At 36.8% G+C, this 15,148-nt stretch overlaps 1 protein-coding gene across 2 annotated transcripts in view; it reads right to left on the bottom strand.

Annotated features, from left to right (window-relative positions):
* TMEFF1 (transmembrane protein with EGF like and two follistatin like domains 1) overlaps nt 1–15,148 on the bottom strand; it is an 80,228-nt gene that overhangs the window by 53,362 nt on the left and 11,718 nt on the right. For both annotated transcript variants that reach the window (XM_072842116.1, XM_072842115.1), the window contains exon 2: nt 4,682–4,791. In XM_072842116.1, the coding sequence (XP_072698217.1) occupies nt 4,682–4,791 (110 nt within the window). The remainder of the gene's footprint in view (nt 1–4,681; nt 4,792–15,148) is intronic.

The raw sequence follows: 15,148 nt of genomic DNA, 5'->3' as shown, positions 1-15,148 counted from the left end.
TCCCTCTGCCTGTGTCTCTGCCTCTGTCTCTCTCTCTCTCTCTGTCTCTCATGAATAAATAAAATCTTTTAAAAAATAAAATAAAATAAAGATTTATTGGAGACAGAGAGCACAAGTGGGAGGGGCAGAAGGAGAGGGAGAGTCTTAAGCAGACTCCACGCTGACCACAGAACAAAACGAGGGGCTCAAGCTCACAACCCTGAGATCATGACCAAGGCTGAAACCAAGAGTTGGATGCATAATCAACTACGCTACCCCCATAACCCAAGTTTTAATGGAAAGATGCAATTTTGATCGTTTTTATTGGTACAAAATAAAAGTAGCTTTGTTTATATAATGTGGTAAGATATAATAGCTCTTATTAGCAGACTGAAAAAAACAATTTTAGACTTCATTTAAAATTCTGTGATGTTAAAATGTGTTTAAATTATATGCCAGAAAGCTCATGTTAACACTAAAAGCATGCTGAATCATAAGCAAGTTTTTTAAATGAATTGAAAGATACTGCCAAAACGCCCAGCAGAGAAGTGTTTAATGGACATATGAGGTGATTTTTCTTCAACTGGCAATAACCTAAGTCTAACTTGAATAGATTTATAAATTATAAGAAGGCAGAGTAGTCAAAGGAAGGTTCGTTCAGCAGCAGGATCAAATCATGCTGTAAGCCCTTAGGCAGTTTGCTCCTACAGGGCAAGCAACTTGTCTTCAAACATCTTTATATCCTCAGCATCTAGCACTGAGCACAAAGCAAGCACTGGATAAACGTCTAGTGATCTCAACTCCTAACTTTTATTTCTCTTTCTGGCTTTGCCACCATGTAAGAATCCAGACAGATCATGAGAGGATTTTCTAGCTGTCCAAATACATTAAACAGGTCAAAAAGGCTATTTCTTTATAATCTCAGAGTTGTAGGGAAAGATTTTCAATTAACGAAAAGCAGAACCATAAAGACAAAAATAAATATGATATGAAAATTTTAAACTTCTTTATATCAAAAATTATAAACAAAATGAAAATGACACTAATCTTTTTAACATTTTTATGATCTGTATAAACTAAAAGGAACACTGTCGGTCCCGACAGCCTGGGTGGCTCAGCAGTTGAACATCTGCCTTCGATCCAGGGCATGATCCTGGAGTCCCACAATCGAGTCCCACATCGGGCTCCCTGCATGGAGCCTTACTTCTCCCTCTGCCTATGCCTCTGCCCCTCTCTCTCTCTGTGTCTCTCATGAATAAATAAATAAAATCTATTTAAAAAAACACTCTCTAAGGTAAATACTATTGAGTGATCTAGTACTTGACTGAGAAATTAAAACACCTACAAGAAGAGCAATCAGTAGTCTGGAGTGAAAGGAAGACATTTTTTCATTGTATTATATATCTTCTTATATAATGTTCAAGTTGTTTAATATGGACATTTATTACTCTTTGAAAAACATAAAAACAGTACCTACCTCATAGGTTCTCATGAGAGTTTATGAGTTATAGAGACTTTTATACACATATACATATATATTTTTTTAAGGATTATTTATTCATGAGAGAGAGAGGCACAGACACAGGCAGAGGGAGAAGCAAGCTCCTCACAGGGAGCCTGATGCAGGACTCGATCCTGGATCCTGGGATCACAACCTGAACGGAAGGCAGACGCCCAACTGCTGAGCCATCCAGGCGTCCCTGTACATATATATTTAGAACTGTTAATGGATATAATGCTCCTCATAAGCAACATGTAAGTACTCAAATAGTGTACTGTATATAGTATATGCACATATATACTCAAGTACATATGTTTACAAATCAAACAAGGGAAAAAGAAAATACTCCAAAAAATGGGCAAAGAATATGAAATACTGATTCATCAAATAAATGATCAATAAATATATAGCACTTTTTCAGTTTCTCTAATAATCAAATGAAATTTTTTTTTATTTTTTTTGTTTTACTGATTTACAGAACTTAAAAGGATTAACAAAATCCACTACCAAGAGGCCAAGGGGAAACAAGCAGTCAGATATGTTGCTATTGGTTAAGAATGTTATCTGCACATGAGCATCCCATTGGCTCAATTGCACAGCAAGGAATTTAACCTAAAGAAATTTAAGACAGTTGGAAGAAGGAACAGCTTCAGTCTTCCCAATACATGGGTGACTAAAACACCAATAAGAAACCTACAATCTGGGACACCTGGGTGGCTCAGTGGTTGAGCGTCTGCCTTCGGCTTAGGTAGTGATCCTGGGGTCCTAGGATCAAGTCCCACATGGGGATCCCTGCAGTGAGCCTGCTTCTCCCTCTGCTATGTCTCTGCCTCTCTCTGTGTGTCTTTCATGAATAAATAAAATCTTTAAAAAAAACAAACATCTCTATGAATAAATAAATAAAATCTTAAAAAAAAAAGAAACAAATCTTTCTGGATTAAAAATCTACAATCTTTCTGGATTAAAAACCAAAAGATAGAGTTCAGGGCAATCAGAGCCACTAAAAAGAGAGAAAAACTCAGAAAGGAGAGAGTCTGAAGAGACTCCAGATTCTGTATATAAATTCAGATCAAATTTCTGGCTGACTCCCAAACCACTCATGGGGCTGACTCCAAGTAGCCCAGCTAAGGCTAAAAGTAATGAACTAATATTTGTGTTGCTTCCCACAACAGTTGAGTTCAGCCAACGTAACAGTTTCAAAAGTGACAGTACTCTTCAGGGGAACCTAAGAGAATTCAAACACCTTAAAATATCATTCACAATGTGTAGGATAAATTCAAAATTACTCTAATACAAAGAAAAAGCAAATCATAATCCATTCTCAAGTGGAAAATTAACAGAGATGATCCCTCAGATGTCCTAAATGCTCAAATTAAGAAAGATTTCAAAGCAGAAATAGCATCTATGCTCAAGGAAAATATTCCTGTAATGAGTGAAAAGATAGGAAATCTCAAGAAATCAAAACTATCGGGTGCCTGGGTGGTATAGTCAGTTGAGTGTCTGACTCTTGGTTTCATCTTAGGTTATAATCCTATGGTCATGAGATCGAGCCCCACACACTGGGCTCCACACCATGCATGGAGCCTGCTTAAGATTCTTTCTCTCTCTCTCTCCCTCTTCCTCAGCCCCTCCCAATCCCTCCTTCTCTCAAAAAAAAAAAAAAAATCTGAAAATAAAAACTCATTGGATGGACTGAATGGAGAGGACAGAAGAAAGGATCAGGGAACCTGAAAACAGACCATAAGAAATTATCTAATGTGAAGAACAGAAAAAAGTAAAAGTCCACAAGGGCTTATACACACTATGTACACCAATACCTTCTTTTAAGGAAAGAAGCCCACTTTAGTTGCTATCCCTTTTAAGAGGATTTGGGGTGCAGGGAGGGAAGACAGACACAACACACTAGCCAAAACATTCATTGCATGAGTAACCATGTAGGGATGGGCACAAGGTCGGCTAAAGCCATGTCAAAGGTGACTATTGTGAGTAAATAGTGGATTGCAAAGTCCCTTTTGACTAAGAAGAGCCTGTCTATCCTGACAATAGTATAACTCCCTACTCTTCCTCTGACAGTTTATAGTTTTCAAAGAGATTTCATATGTAAGCTCTCTAATTTTGATTTTCATTACAATATCATAGAAAAGGATAGAAAACATGCCTTCTCTTTTTCAAATGGATCATAAAGGAACTTCCTGAGGTGATAGGGTTACTAGAAATACTGTCTTATGCTTTTATCCCTAATCTCTGTATCCTTTCCTTCCCTTAAAATCCAAAATGGTGAGTACAATTAGAATAAGATCATGAGTGGAAAAAATTCCAGTTTCTTCTTTGTTTCATCTCAAATCCTGAATCAGGGACCATCTCTCCTGAGCAATATTCTGAAGCCAGATTATAATTTAATCACTACAGTAAAAAGGAAGAATTGAATGTAACACATTTCCTTTCTTTTTAGCTTTTTTAAGAGACAGATCACAACTTAAAAGAGCATCTTAAAAGCAAAGATGTTAGTTTGAGGTTCCCCTGTCTAGTTTATCTCTAACCCTGACCTACCCTGAGGCACCAAGTCAGCCATATTCTTTGGCCTAAAAAGATGAGACAGCAGCAAATAAAAAAGGAAGGGAAGAGCATAACACACAAAGAACTTGAATCCCTCTGTTACATACACACTTGAAACTAATGTAACATTGTGGGTCAACTATACTTAAAAAAAAAAAAAAAATTTAATGAACAGGAAAAAGACTACAAAGAGAAGGAAAGGAGGGAAAATACAAACTTTTTGGGGAGGGGAGGCAGAGGGAGAGGGAGAGAGAGAATTTCAATCAGACTCCCTGCTGAGCATGCATGGATCCCATGTGGGGCTTGATCCCATGACCTGAACTGAAACCAAATGAGCCACCTAGGTGTCCTCCCAAAAATGTCAACATTTTAAATAAGAAATTCATTTCCTTTCAGTGTAAATTAGAACTTATATTTGAATAGAACTTTAATTTTTTTCCGCATCTTCACACCTATTTATTGCCAGTCTGTCCTCTTAACCCAAGGAAAGAAGTATGGAAGGTACAAATATAATAGTACTTCATCTGGCCACAAAAAAAAAACTCAGTAGACTGTGAACCCAACTTCTTTCCAGGGTTCTTTTTTAATTTGAAGAATATAGAATAAAATATTTAAAATGTAAAATTTTTCAGTAAGTTTCCTCACCTGAAACTGACATGCACATTTCAAACCGTCCCCATCTTCTTTACAGACTCCTCCATATTTACATGACGATTCATCACAAACTCTTACATCAGACTCCCTCACATTTAATTCTGAAAAAGAAGGGAAAAAAATGTTTCATATATGTACATATATAAAAGGAAAAAAAAACTTAAAATGTGTTGATAACCTCACTCACAAGTATAATATGACATAACATACAAAAAGCAAGTCCCATAGGACACAAAATGTTCAAAATTCCCCCAAGGAGAATCTTGCAGAATAGTATGCCTAATAGTAACCCAAACTAAAATAAAACTCAAATTTTCAGGATTCCACAGAATTCTCAAAGGTAAATCTACAGAATTTTTCTACTTGGCCTGCCAAAAGTTTAAGATAGTCTTCTTACTATTGTCTTAATACCAGAGATTATTTAAAAAATAATAAATAGATTTATTTAAATCTATTCTAAATAAATATCTAAATAAATAGATTTTTTAAAAAATAATCTCTATATCCAACATGCGGCTGAAACTCATGACCCCCAGATCAAGAGCTGTGTGCTCTATGGCTGAGCCAGCCAGACACTCCCTTAGATTACTTTTCTAAGGATTAAGTTACTTTTAAGGAGAACAAATAAGGATAACTAAAAGAAATTTTAATTCTTTTGCTACCCAAATAAATTTCAGATGATCATAATTCACTCTAGACAAACTAATTATAAAAGAATTTATAAAATAAACTTGAATTTCACACAATAGAGATACATATGGAACATTTATGTGCACAGAATTTAAAAGATTAAAAATCTTACTCTTAAAATTTTTAAATGACTAATTTAATTATACTCTACCAGGGGAAGCAGAGCCAATCAACAATACTAGCATTCTGTGGTCATTTCATTCCTGCTCCAAGACCATTGGTCCTGCTCTGGATCTATCAAATTAAGCTTTCTAGAATCACACAGAATTGAGTGGAAAACACCATAAAGCAATTTTTATATCCTCCCTATTGGGAATGAGAGATACAACAACAAACAATAAACAATAAAATGATAGCAACAATAGCAAACAAAAAACAAAAGATTATTTTAAAAACTCAGCCCATTGCAGAGGTAAACAAATGAGACTGGGGACAGGAAGGCCTCAGTTGGCTTCTGACTCTGTCACCCAGTAGCTGAGGGACTCTAGGAAGAGCACAAGGTCTCCTGCAGCTGTGGCTCATGATGAGGTAGGTCTTGGCAAACAGATCTCAGAGAGCATTTCTCCAGCAGTCCCCCATCCCTGGTTATTTTCTAGTTCTAGATTTCAAAGGAGGACCCAGTGGACTGAGTCAAGAAAGTTCTGTATCTAGGGACACCTGCATGGCTCAGCGGTTGAGTGTCTGCCTTTGGCTGAGGTTGTGATCCTGGGTCCTGGGGCAGGGTCACACATCAAGCTCTCAGCAGGGAGCCTGCTTCTCCCTCTGCCTATGCCTCTGCCTCTCTCTGTGCGTCTCTCATGAATAAATTTTTAAAAAATTTTTTTAAAAAAAGAAGGTTCTGTATTTAGTCACATCTGTCCTGGTGACATTTCATTGCCTCTCTTTGCCCCATTTGTTCTCACTACTCTGCAACAGTGTCTTGGGTCTCCCACTCCTCCTAGCTGACCCTCAGAGGAACTGGCAGTCAAGTACCTAAATACCCAAGGGAGTTAAGTCAAAATTACCTATTGGAAAAACCACTCTCAACCAAATAGTATACCGCAACTAGGTGTAGTATACATCTATGTAACTACAGGTTACAAATTTTTTTCTTTTCCTTAAATGAAACTTACGTGTTTGAAAAAAAAAAAAAAGACATGAGCTGAAACTTAGCAGGAAACTATTAGAGCTATTTTGTTGTTCTCACTGTTTCACAAACTATTTCAGGCACAGATGATCATCCTTTTATTCTTTCATCTTGGCCATTTGGTTATGGAGGCTCTATGCTCTTGGTTTCCCATATCTCTCAATTTTTGCTTATCTTTCTTCCCCTTGATGACTTGCATTAGCACCTGAGGCTCAATCCTAGGTGTGGGATTTGCTTTTTTTTTTTTTCTATCTACCTACATTCCTACTGGGAACTTGCACAAGGTCCAGTTCCAATTACTATCTAATATATGTACATCTTGAAACCTAAGGAAGATTAACTAAATATTAATAAAGAACTGCTCTGGGGAAAAGAATAAGAATGCATAACATCTTTGTTCAACTACAGGCTTAACCAGTTTTAGGGGCCACAGAAATAAAAATAATTGTACAACTCAAGAAATAAAATTTAGCATATTTCTCCTCCTTTTCTTTGTACCCTTAAAGTTCACACTGGGTTCCAATACAATCAGACATATAAAATAAGAATAAGTAGTTTTTATTCTGTTTATCGGCCAAGATTATGCTCTGAGTTGCTCTGAGTTACTCTGACTTGCTACTCGGGCTTGAGATTCTTTGAGGTATTATACCTATTGTATTTTAAAAGTACGATGGGATTGCAGTCTAAAACCTAAATCATCCCTGTCACTAAGATTCACACATCTCTGAAGACTGAGTCTGTTCAAAGCATCTGTTTGCATGAGGTACTAAGAAACATTCTGGGACAATAATCATCCTTACTAAAGAGAGGCAGAAAAGCTTGGCCCAATAAACAAAGCTTGAATAGGAGGAGTGGTCCCATGCACAGGTTGGTATCTATCACTTGGACTGCTCCCCTAGCCCAGCCCCAAGAGTTCATCATCAGAAGAGCTATAATGAGAAACTAAATAACAGCTTTCACTAAAAGCTTTGAAACAGCAGATATGAAGAGTTCTGCTTTGACGTCCACACAAGATATAATTGCAGGGGAGAAAAGAGGATGGGATACTTCACCAGCCCCAGCATCAGCATTATATGTAGCAGGACAGCACAAGGCCAAGGAGATAATCAGGCACAGAGATACACCTCTGCTATTTAGGGGCAGCAAACATGGCAGGAAGAAAAAGATGTGCTATGTGGTAGTGGCCAGAATACATTAGTGAGCCCACATGAAACAAACACCCTTTGGTGACTCCAAGAATAAACTTAGGGGGGAGTAATTTGGGGAGCTAGAGATCCTACATTAATAGGTAAAGGTAAAAGTCATGAAATTCTGATTGCGCTGGTTATTAGTCATGTTTTATTTTATGCCTATCCTGTTAATAAATGCATATTTTCATGCGTATGACGTGTTAAATGTGATTATTTAGTTGATCAGGAAACAATTATCTACTATATATCTATGCTAAAAAAATTGGGACACAGAAAAATATTAAATGGAGTCTACGATTCTTGCTAACATATGGAACAATTAGTGATGAATTCAATAGTCTAAAGGAGAAAATGCTGTTCTACAGGCTATGATTGCTCTAGGAATTTCAATAAGTAGGAGATAGAGATAAAAATGGATTTGAAGCAGAATATACAGTGTCAAAGATGGCAAGACTTGCACTGACATTGAAAAATTAGTAAAACTTTTTGGCTGATTATAAAACTGATAGAGGATTTTAAAAAACTAATACAGGATCACTATACAGAATTTAGAAACAGTTTTTTAAATTTTTTTATTTAAAAAAAACTATCTTTTTAAGATTTTATTTATTTACTCATGAGAGACACAGAGAGAGAAAGAGAGGCAGAGACACAGACAGAGGGAGAAACAGGCTCCATGCAGGGAGCCTGATGTGGGACTTGATCCCAGGACTCCAGGATCAAGCCCTAGGCTGAAGGCGGCACTAAACCGCTGAGCCACTGGGGCTGCCCTAGAAACAACATTTAAAAGGTAAAGAATGTTTTAGGGGCGCCTGGGTGACTCAGTCAGTTAGCATCTCCCATCAGCTCAGATCATGATCTTGAGGTTCTGGGATCTACCCCACATGGGGCTCCCTTCTCCCAGGGTGTCTGCTTCTCCCTCTGCCCCCACCCCCCCACCACTCATGCACAGGCATACATGCACTCTCTTGCTCTCTCTTAAATAAAATCTTTAAAAAGGTAAAATAAAAATAAAGGAATGTTTTCATTGCCTACAACATATAAAACTAAAAGAGAATTTTCTTATCTAGAAAAATAATAGAAGTGAAAGTAGACACAAATAAATAGTACACGTAAATATTAGTATCAGTGGTTCCCTAATCATGTCCCTTATGAAAACTGGTGTCCTAGAGTGTACCTTCATTAAAATCAAATAAGAACTTCATTTTCTCATTTGCAAGGGAAAAAAAGCCAATGGAAAGAATTTTCTCATTTTAAGAGTTTTCTTTCACATATTTCTTAAACCTTCAGTATCTGAGATTACTTCCTTGCTAGTTAACAACAAAACTAATGGTCCACAAATAAGTAAAGAATATTAATAGAAAAAATCCAAGTGTTTCATGAGAACACAAGATCACGAATCCCACAAGCTCATAAACATACATTTTAAATTGTTTTGGTACTGTGGCAGTCACAGCTAACTGCCTACCCTGGATCTATTCTTACTTCATAGACTACCTCAATTTTGTTCAGGGAAGCAAGCTAAATAATCTGTATTTCCCAGACTCCCTTGAAATGTATCACAGTTCATACATAAGCACCGTCCCTTCCTCCTTCATTCTTCCATTCTGTCCTGCCTGGAGAGTAAAAGCGTTGCCTAAGGTTGTAGTCATCTTCCATGTACAAAGATGAAAGCTACAAGCTAAAGATGGTAGACCAGGACAACAGCAAGAATATGGAAAGAGAGAATAATTATAGAATCATCACACCTATCCTGGATTTCACCCATTCAGACTTACTGTTATAAGAAATAAACAAACGTATAAATTTAAAAAGCTCTTCTTTTGTTTTGTTTGTTTGTTTGTTTTTATTTTATTTACTTATGATAGTCATACAGAGAGAGAGAGAGAAGCAGAGACACAGGCAGAGGGAGAAGCAGGCTCCATGCACCGGGAGCCCGATGTGGGATTTGATCCCGGGTCTCGAGGATCTCGCCCTGGGCCAAAGGCAGGCGCCAAACTGCTGCGCCACCCAGGGATCCCTAAATTAAAAAAGCTCTTATCATTTAAGCCACTTATTGGTCAGATCACTGATACATGTAATAAAACACAAACCTGACATATTGATTGCACACAAATTTAATTAAGATAAATACTTCTAAGCAAAAGTCTTAAATAATTTGGTGCTACATCACCCACATGATAAATTTATCAAGACCATCTGACTTCCTGATATTCTTACTTCTCTCACAAACTGAAAACCAATGCCTTAGCTCAAACTCAATACAGAAGGAATTCTATTTTGGGATCATCTTCTGAATATTATTTCTTTTCAAGTATTTAATATAGTACCAGGCATCAAGAGGGCACTGTACTACCTGTCAGTGATGATTATGATTACACAGCTGCCTTCCTGAACCCAAAATGGAAATTCAGCAAAACAGATGAGCCATTATAAAGGCCCTCAAACTTCAATTCTTCAAATAGAAATATTTTACACAAAGAAACACTCCGAACGGTGGCTCAAAACAAAAATATTTTGTTCTGGTTGCAAATGTGCCCATCATACGATTTTCTAAATGTAAAATTCATCTCAATTTTTATTAAGATCTCAAAGCTAGGAAACAATATACACAAGAGGAAGGAACTCTGGGAGGCCGGGACGGCTCGGCGGTTGAGTGCCTTTCTTTGGCCCAGGGCGTGATCCTCGAGTACCAGGATCGAGTCCCACATCAGGCTCCCTGCATGGAGCCTGCTTCTCCTTCTGTCTATGTCTGTCTGTCTGTCTGTCTGTCTCTCTCTCTCTTTCTCTGTGTGTGTGTTTCTCATGAATAAATAAATAAAAATCTTAAAAAAAAAAAAAAAAAAAGAGGAAGGAACTCTACTCACTGTGAACCTGAGCTGCCAAAACCCCCAACTATCAGCAGCACTAACCAGGTTCAGGCTATAGTTCAAAATGAGACCCTTTAGCCCTCCAGAATGGTACGACCTTTCTACCACCCCTCCATTAAATAGAAGGCAGTCTGTGGAATCTTGTGAGAGAGCTAACACCAGTAAAGAGCCAAAACTGAAAAAACTTTGTAAGATGTTACAATAGAACTCAGGGCTTCTCAACTTCAACACTACTGACATCTTGGGTTAGATAATTCTTTGATGCAAGGGGCCATCTTGTTCACTGGAGGACTCATAAGTATTTTAGCTCCAACCAGGAGAGTTGGTCTTGTGCTTCATCCAGCCCATGTATTTGTTATTGTAATTACACAGTTTCAACATTTCATAAGAATGAAAATAAACTGTTAGGAAAGGATCCCCGGGTGGCTCAGTGGTTTAGGGCCTGCCGTCAGCCCAGGGTGTAATCCTGGAGACCTGGGATCGAGTCCCACATCGGGCTCCCTGCATGGAATGGAGCCTGCTTCTCCCTCTGCCTGTGTCTCTGCCTCTCTCTCTGTGTGTCTCTCATGAATAAATAAATAAATAAAATCTTTTTTAAAAATAAATGAATAAAATAAACTGTTAGGAAAACAAAACTGAATGCTATAGAAAGACTTAAGGTGAGTTGCTTTTAAAGAGATGCTATTGCATTATGTATAGGCAAGAGAAAAATCTAGAATTCTGCAACCACAAGTATTTAAGTTCTTCTAAAGGGATTAAAACTAGAATTTATAACCAACGTATACTTATTCAAGAAAGGGAAAATCCCAACTATTCTCAAAGATAAATCCTGGGCCCTCTTTCAAAATAGTGTTTAATAGGGGCAACTCAGTGGCTCAGTCAGTTGAGGATCTGACTCTTGATTGTGGCTCAGGTTCTGATCTCAGGGTTTGGGATCAAGATCCTGGTTGGGCTCCATGCTGGGGGGGGCGGAGTCTGCTTAAGATTCTCTCTCTCCCTGTCCCTCTGCCTGCCCCCTGTTCTCTCTCTAAAAATAAAAATAAAAAAATAAAAAAACAAAAACAAAATAATATTTAATAAATCTATATTACATTTTTAAGTTCAAATAAAATGTTGCATGAATTTATAAAACATTTTTGTGACTGTCCACTTTAAAAACTTTCTTGATTAACCACTAACTACAACAATCTTCAGGCACCAAGACAAGACGGATCCTACTAGGTATAAAAATGTTCTGCCCTCAGTCATCCCACTGTACCCTCTCATCTTGCTTCATCTCTCTCAGCATTCTCATCCACTTGCACTACTTCAGTTTCCAACTGCATTAAAGCCATCTCATCTGCCATTTCCAGTCCTCAGAGCACCGCAGGGGGGGATGTCCTATAATGAATGCGAAGTACTTATCAACATGTGGGCACCTTTAGTTCATCTCTAGTTGATTCCTTATTGACTCCCCACAGGACATGTTCAAACTCTTTACCTTGTTCTTATTTCTTAAGAATAACCTCATTTCAATGGGTTTATACACATTAGATGTTAACAGTATTTCCTTTTTTGGAAAAACACACCAATCCAAACTGACCAGATCCCCCAGCTGGATGGTTTCACTCTCAAAACAAGGCAAGAATGTTCCTGACCCCGTATCCAACTGTTTATGAGAAAATTTCTCCGAGAAAAACCACAATCTCTACACTGTAAACAGTAGAAATATTTAAATATTTTAAATATCCCACACCAGAAAACGGTGTGGTACAGCCAAGGAATACTGTAGAGCTGTATATATTATGTGGTAATATGGAAATATGTTCATAAATGTCAAGTGAAAAAGCAGAAGACAAAACTATACACATGCACTATGATTATGTATAAAAAACACATATAAGAAAACCCAGCCAGAAAAAAACAAAAATGGTTAAGGGACTGTGTTTATACCAGTTGAGCAATGGATGATACTCTCTTCTTTTCAAGTTTCTATACTGGTTATATTTAACAGGGAAAAAAACTCCATGTGATTTCAAACCCAACCCCAGAATAGAGTCTGCTATTATGGACAAAGCACTAGTTTGAATGTAGAGAAGGGCCAGGTTCATATGCTAGTTCTTCACCTTTAAAATAATAACATCTTCCCTTCCTTAGATATTGTAATGGTTAGATGCGTACTAAAAAGCAACAGTGCCTAGAACAAGTAGGTATACAATAAAAATTTTCTTTCTTCCTTTCTCCAGACCAATCTAATGACACAAATCACTGAAAATACATTTCCAGGTAAAAATCAAATAATAGATTTAGTAAATGTTGACTTGAGACCAAGCAAATGAGATAAATTAGAAATTAAATTCTCATCAACTTGTTTATTAACCATACTATGATAGTTATCTTCTACCATAAAAATATAAGAGGGAAAATAAACTGTACTCAGTATTTCATGATACAAAACCAAAAGCAGTTTACATTAATATTAAAAAGTATCAATGATAGAGATGACTAAAACTCTCTAAGCTATATTTAACAAAAGAAATTTCACATATGCCACACAATTATCTGACTGGTATTTTTCATCCCATTCTACATACTACTGCCAAACCACCCTTTGTTAAGTACCATTTTGAAAGTGTCAATCCTCCACCCAACACCTACAATCATTCCCTGCTGCCTCAATTCTTAATGCCTCTGCTTCAGGCAAGGTGATGGGGAGGACAGTCTACTACAGGATCAGAAAGAAGAAAAGAACCAGATCCTGAGCCAGGTATTAAAGGTACTCTGGGCCTTTCCAGAGTCCTAATTATAGTTTCCAAACTGGAAAACTCTCTCCTCCTTTTTCTGACTAGCTTGGCAAGCCTGTGTGCTTTCCCTCTTGCAGATCCATAAACTGTTATATTTCAGTTATTAAAAAGAATGATGAAGAATCTCCATACTTCCTAATATAACACATTAAGTTTTTTTAAAAAGGTTTTTTTTAAATGTATGACACAAACTATTTTTAATGTCTATATACAAAAATCTGGAAGGTATATACATAAAAATATGAAGCACAGTTATCTCTTGGTAGAATCTGAATTTTCTTCTTTATTCTATATTTCTCTGAACTGCCTGAGTTTTATAATGAACTTGTATTACTTCTTAAATCAGATAAAATAAATATGTGCTACAGCTTGTAAGAATCCTGAAAAAATTATGTTAGGTGAATGAAGCCAGGCACAAAAGGCCACATATTGTATGATTCCATTTATATGAAATGTCAAAAATAAGTCCAAAATAAGTAAATCCATAAAGACACAAAGTCTATATGGCTGCCACCTCTGGCAGATAGGAGCAGATTAGTATTAGGGTTGACTATTAATAGATATGGAAATTCTTTTTGGGGTGGTGGAAATGTTCTATAATTATATAGTAGATAGTAGTGATGGTTACACAACATATTGAATACATTAAAAACCACTGAACTACATACTTTAAAATGGTAAACTTTACACTATATGAATTATATCTCAAAAAACATAATTTTTAAAATCAGATAAAACAATCCTATTAAAATTTTTTTAATGAAACAAAGAAAAATGAACAGGCATTATAATTTGATGTCTAAGAGGCAGGCCGCCCTAAGACAATACTGCCTAGATCAGTACCCTGGCTCTGCAATGATCAGCTCTGTGCCTCAGTAATTTAACCACTCTCGGGATCCCTGGGTGGCGCAGCGGTTTGGCGCCTGCCTTTGGCCCAGGGTGCGATCCTGGAGACCCAGGATCGAATCCCACCTCGGGCTCCCGGTGCATGGAGCCTGCTTCTCCCTCTGCCTATGTCTCTGCCTCTCTCTCTCTCTCTCTGTGACTATCATAAATAATAAATAAAAAAAAATTTATAAAAAAAAAAAAAAAAAAAAAAAAAAAAAAAAAAAAAAATTTAACCACTCTCTACCTCCATTCTCTCACCTGTAAAATGGGGATAATAAAAGTACCTATCTCATAATGTTGGCAGAGAATTAAATAAAGATAAGGAAAGCACTCAGCACTGCATGACACATCATAAGTGCTATACTGTTAGCTTTCCTTATTATTATTACACCAGCACTGGAGAGGCTATGGGAAATGAGCACTCAAACCAACCATCAAAGTGTAAATCAGTAGAACCTCTCACAAAATAATGTGTTGGTATATAATGAGTTTTATTCATATTTATCCTTTAACTCAATAATTCTATTTCTAGGAAATTACGATAAGGAGAGAAGAAAAAACATGTGTATGGATGCATGATTGTTAACAGCATTTTTTATAACAAAGTAGAAAACGGCCTCAGTATCCATCTGTTGGGAATTAATTAAATAAATTATTGATGAAATACTAGTAGCCATTAAAGTATATAGTAGAAACACATAAACTGATATGGAAAGACCAAAATCCACGGTGACGTAAAGAAGAGCAGGTTATAAAACTATATAGGGCTATAATCCAATTTATATTTTACAACATACACATATTTACACACATATTTTAGGATTTTTTTTTAAGATTTTATTTATTTTTTCATGAGAGGCAGAGACACAGGCAGAGAGAGAAGCGGGCTCCACACAGGGAGCCCAATGTGG

This window comes from Canis lupus, chromosome 10 (genome assembly GCF_048164855.1).
Source record: "Canis lupus baileyi chromosome 10, mCanLup2.hap1, whole genome shotgun sequence".
Taxonomy (NCBI): domain Eukaryota; kingdom Metazoa; phylum Chordata; class Mammalia; order Carnivora; family Canidae; genus Canis; species Canis lupus.
The sequence above is the reverse complement of the archived record's forward strand: the minus strand, read 5'-3'. Positions and strand labels throughout refer to the sequence as shown.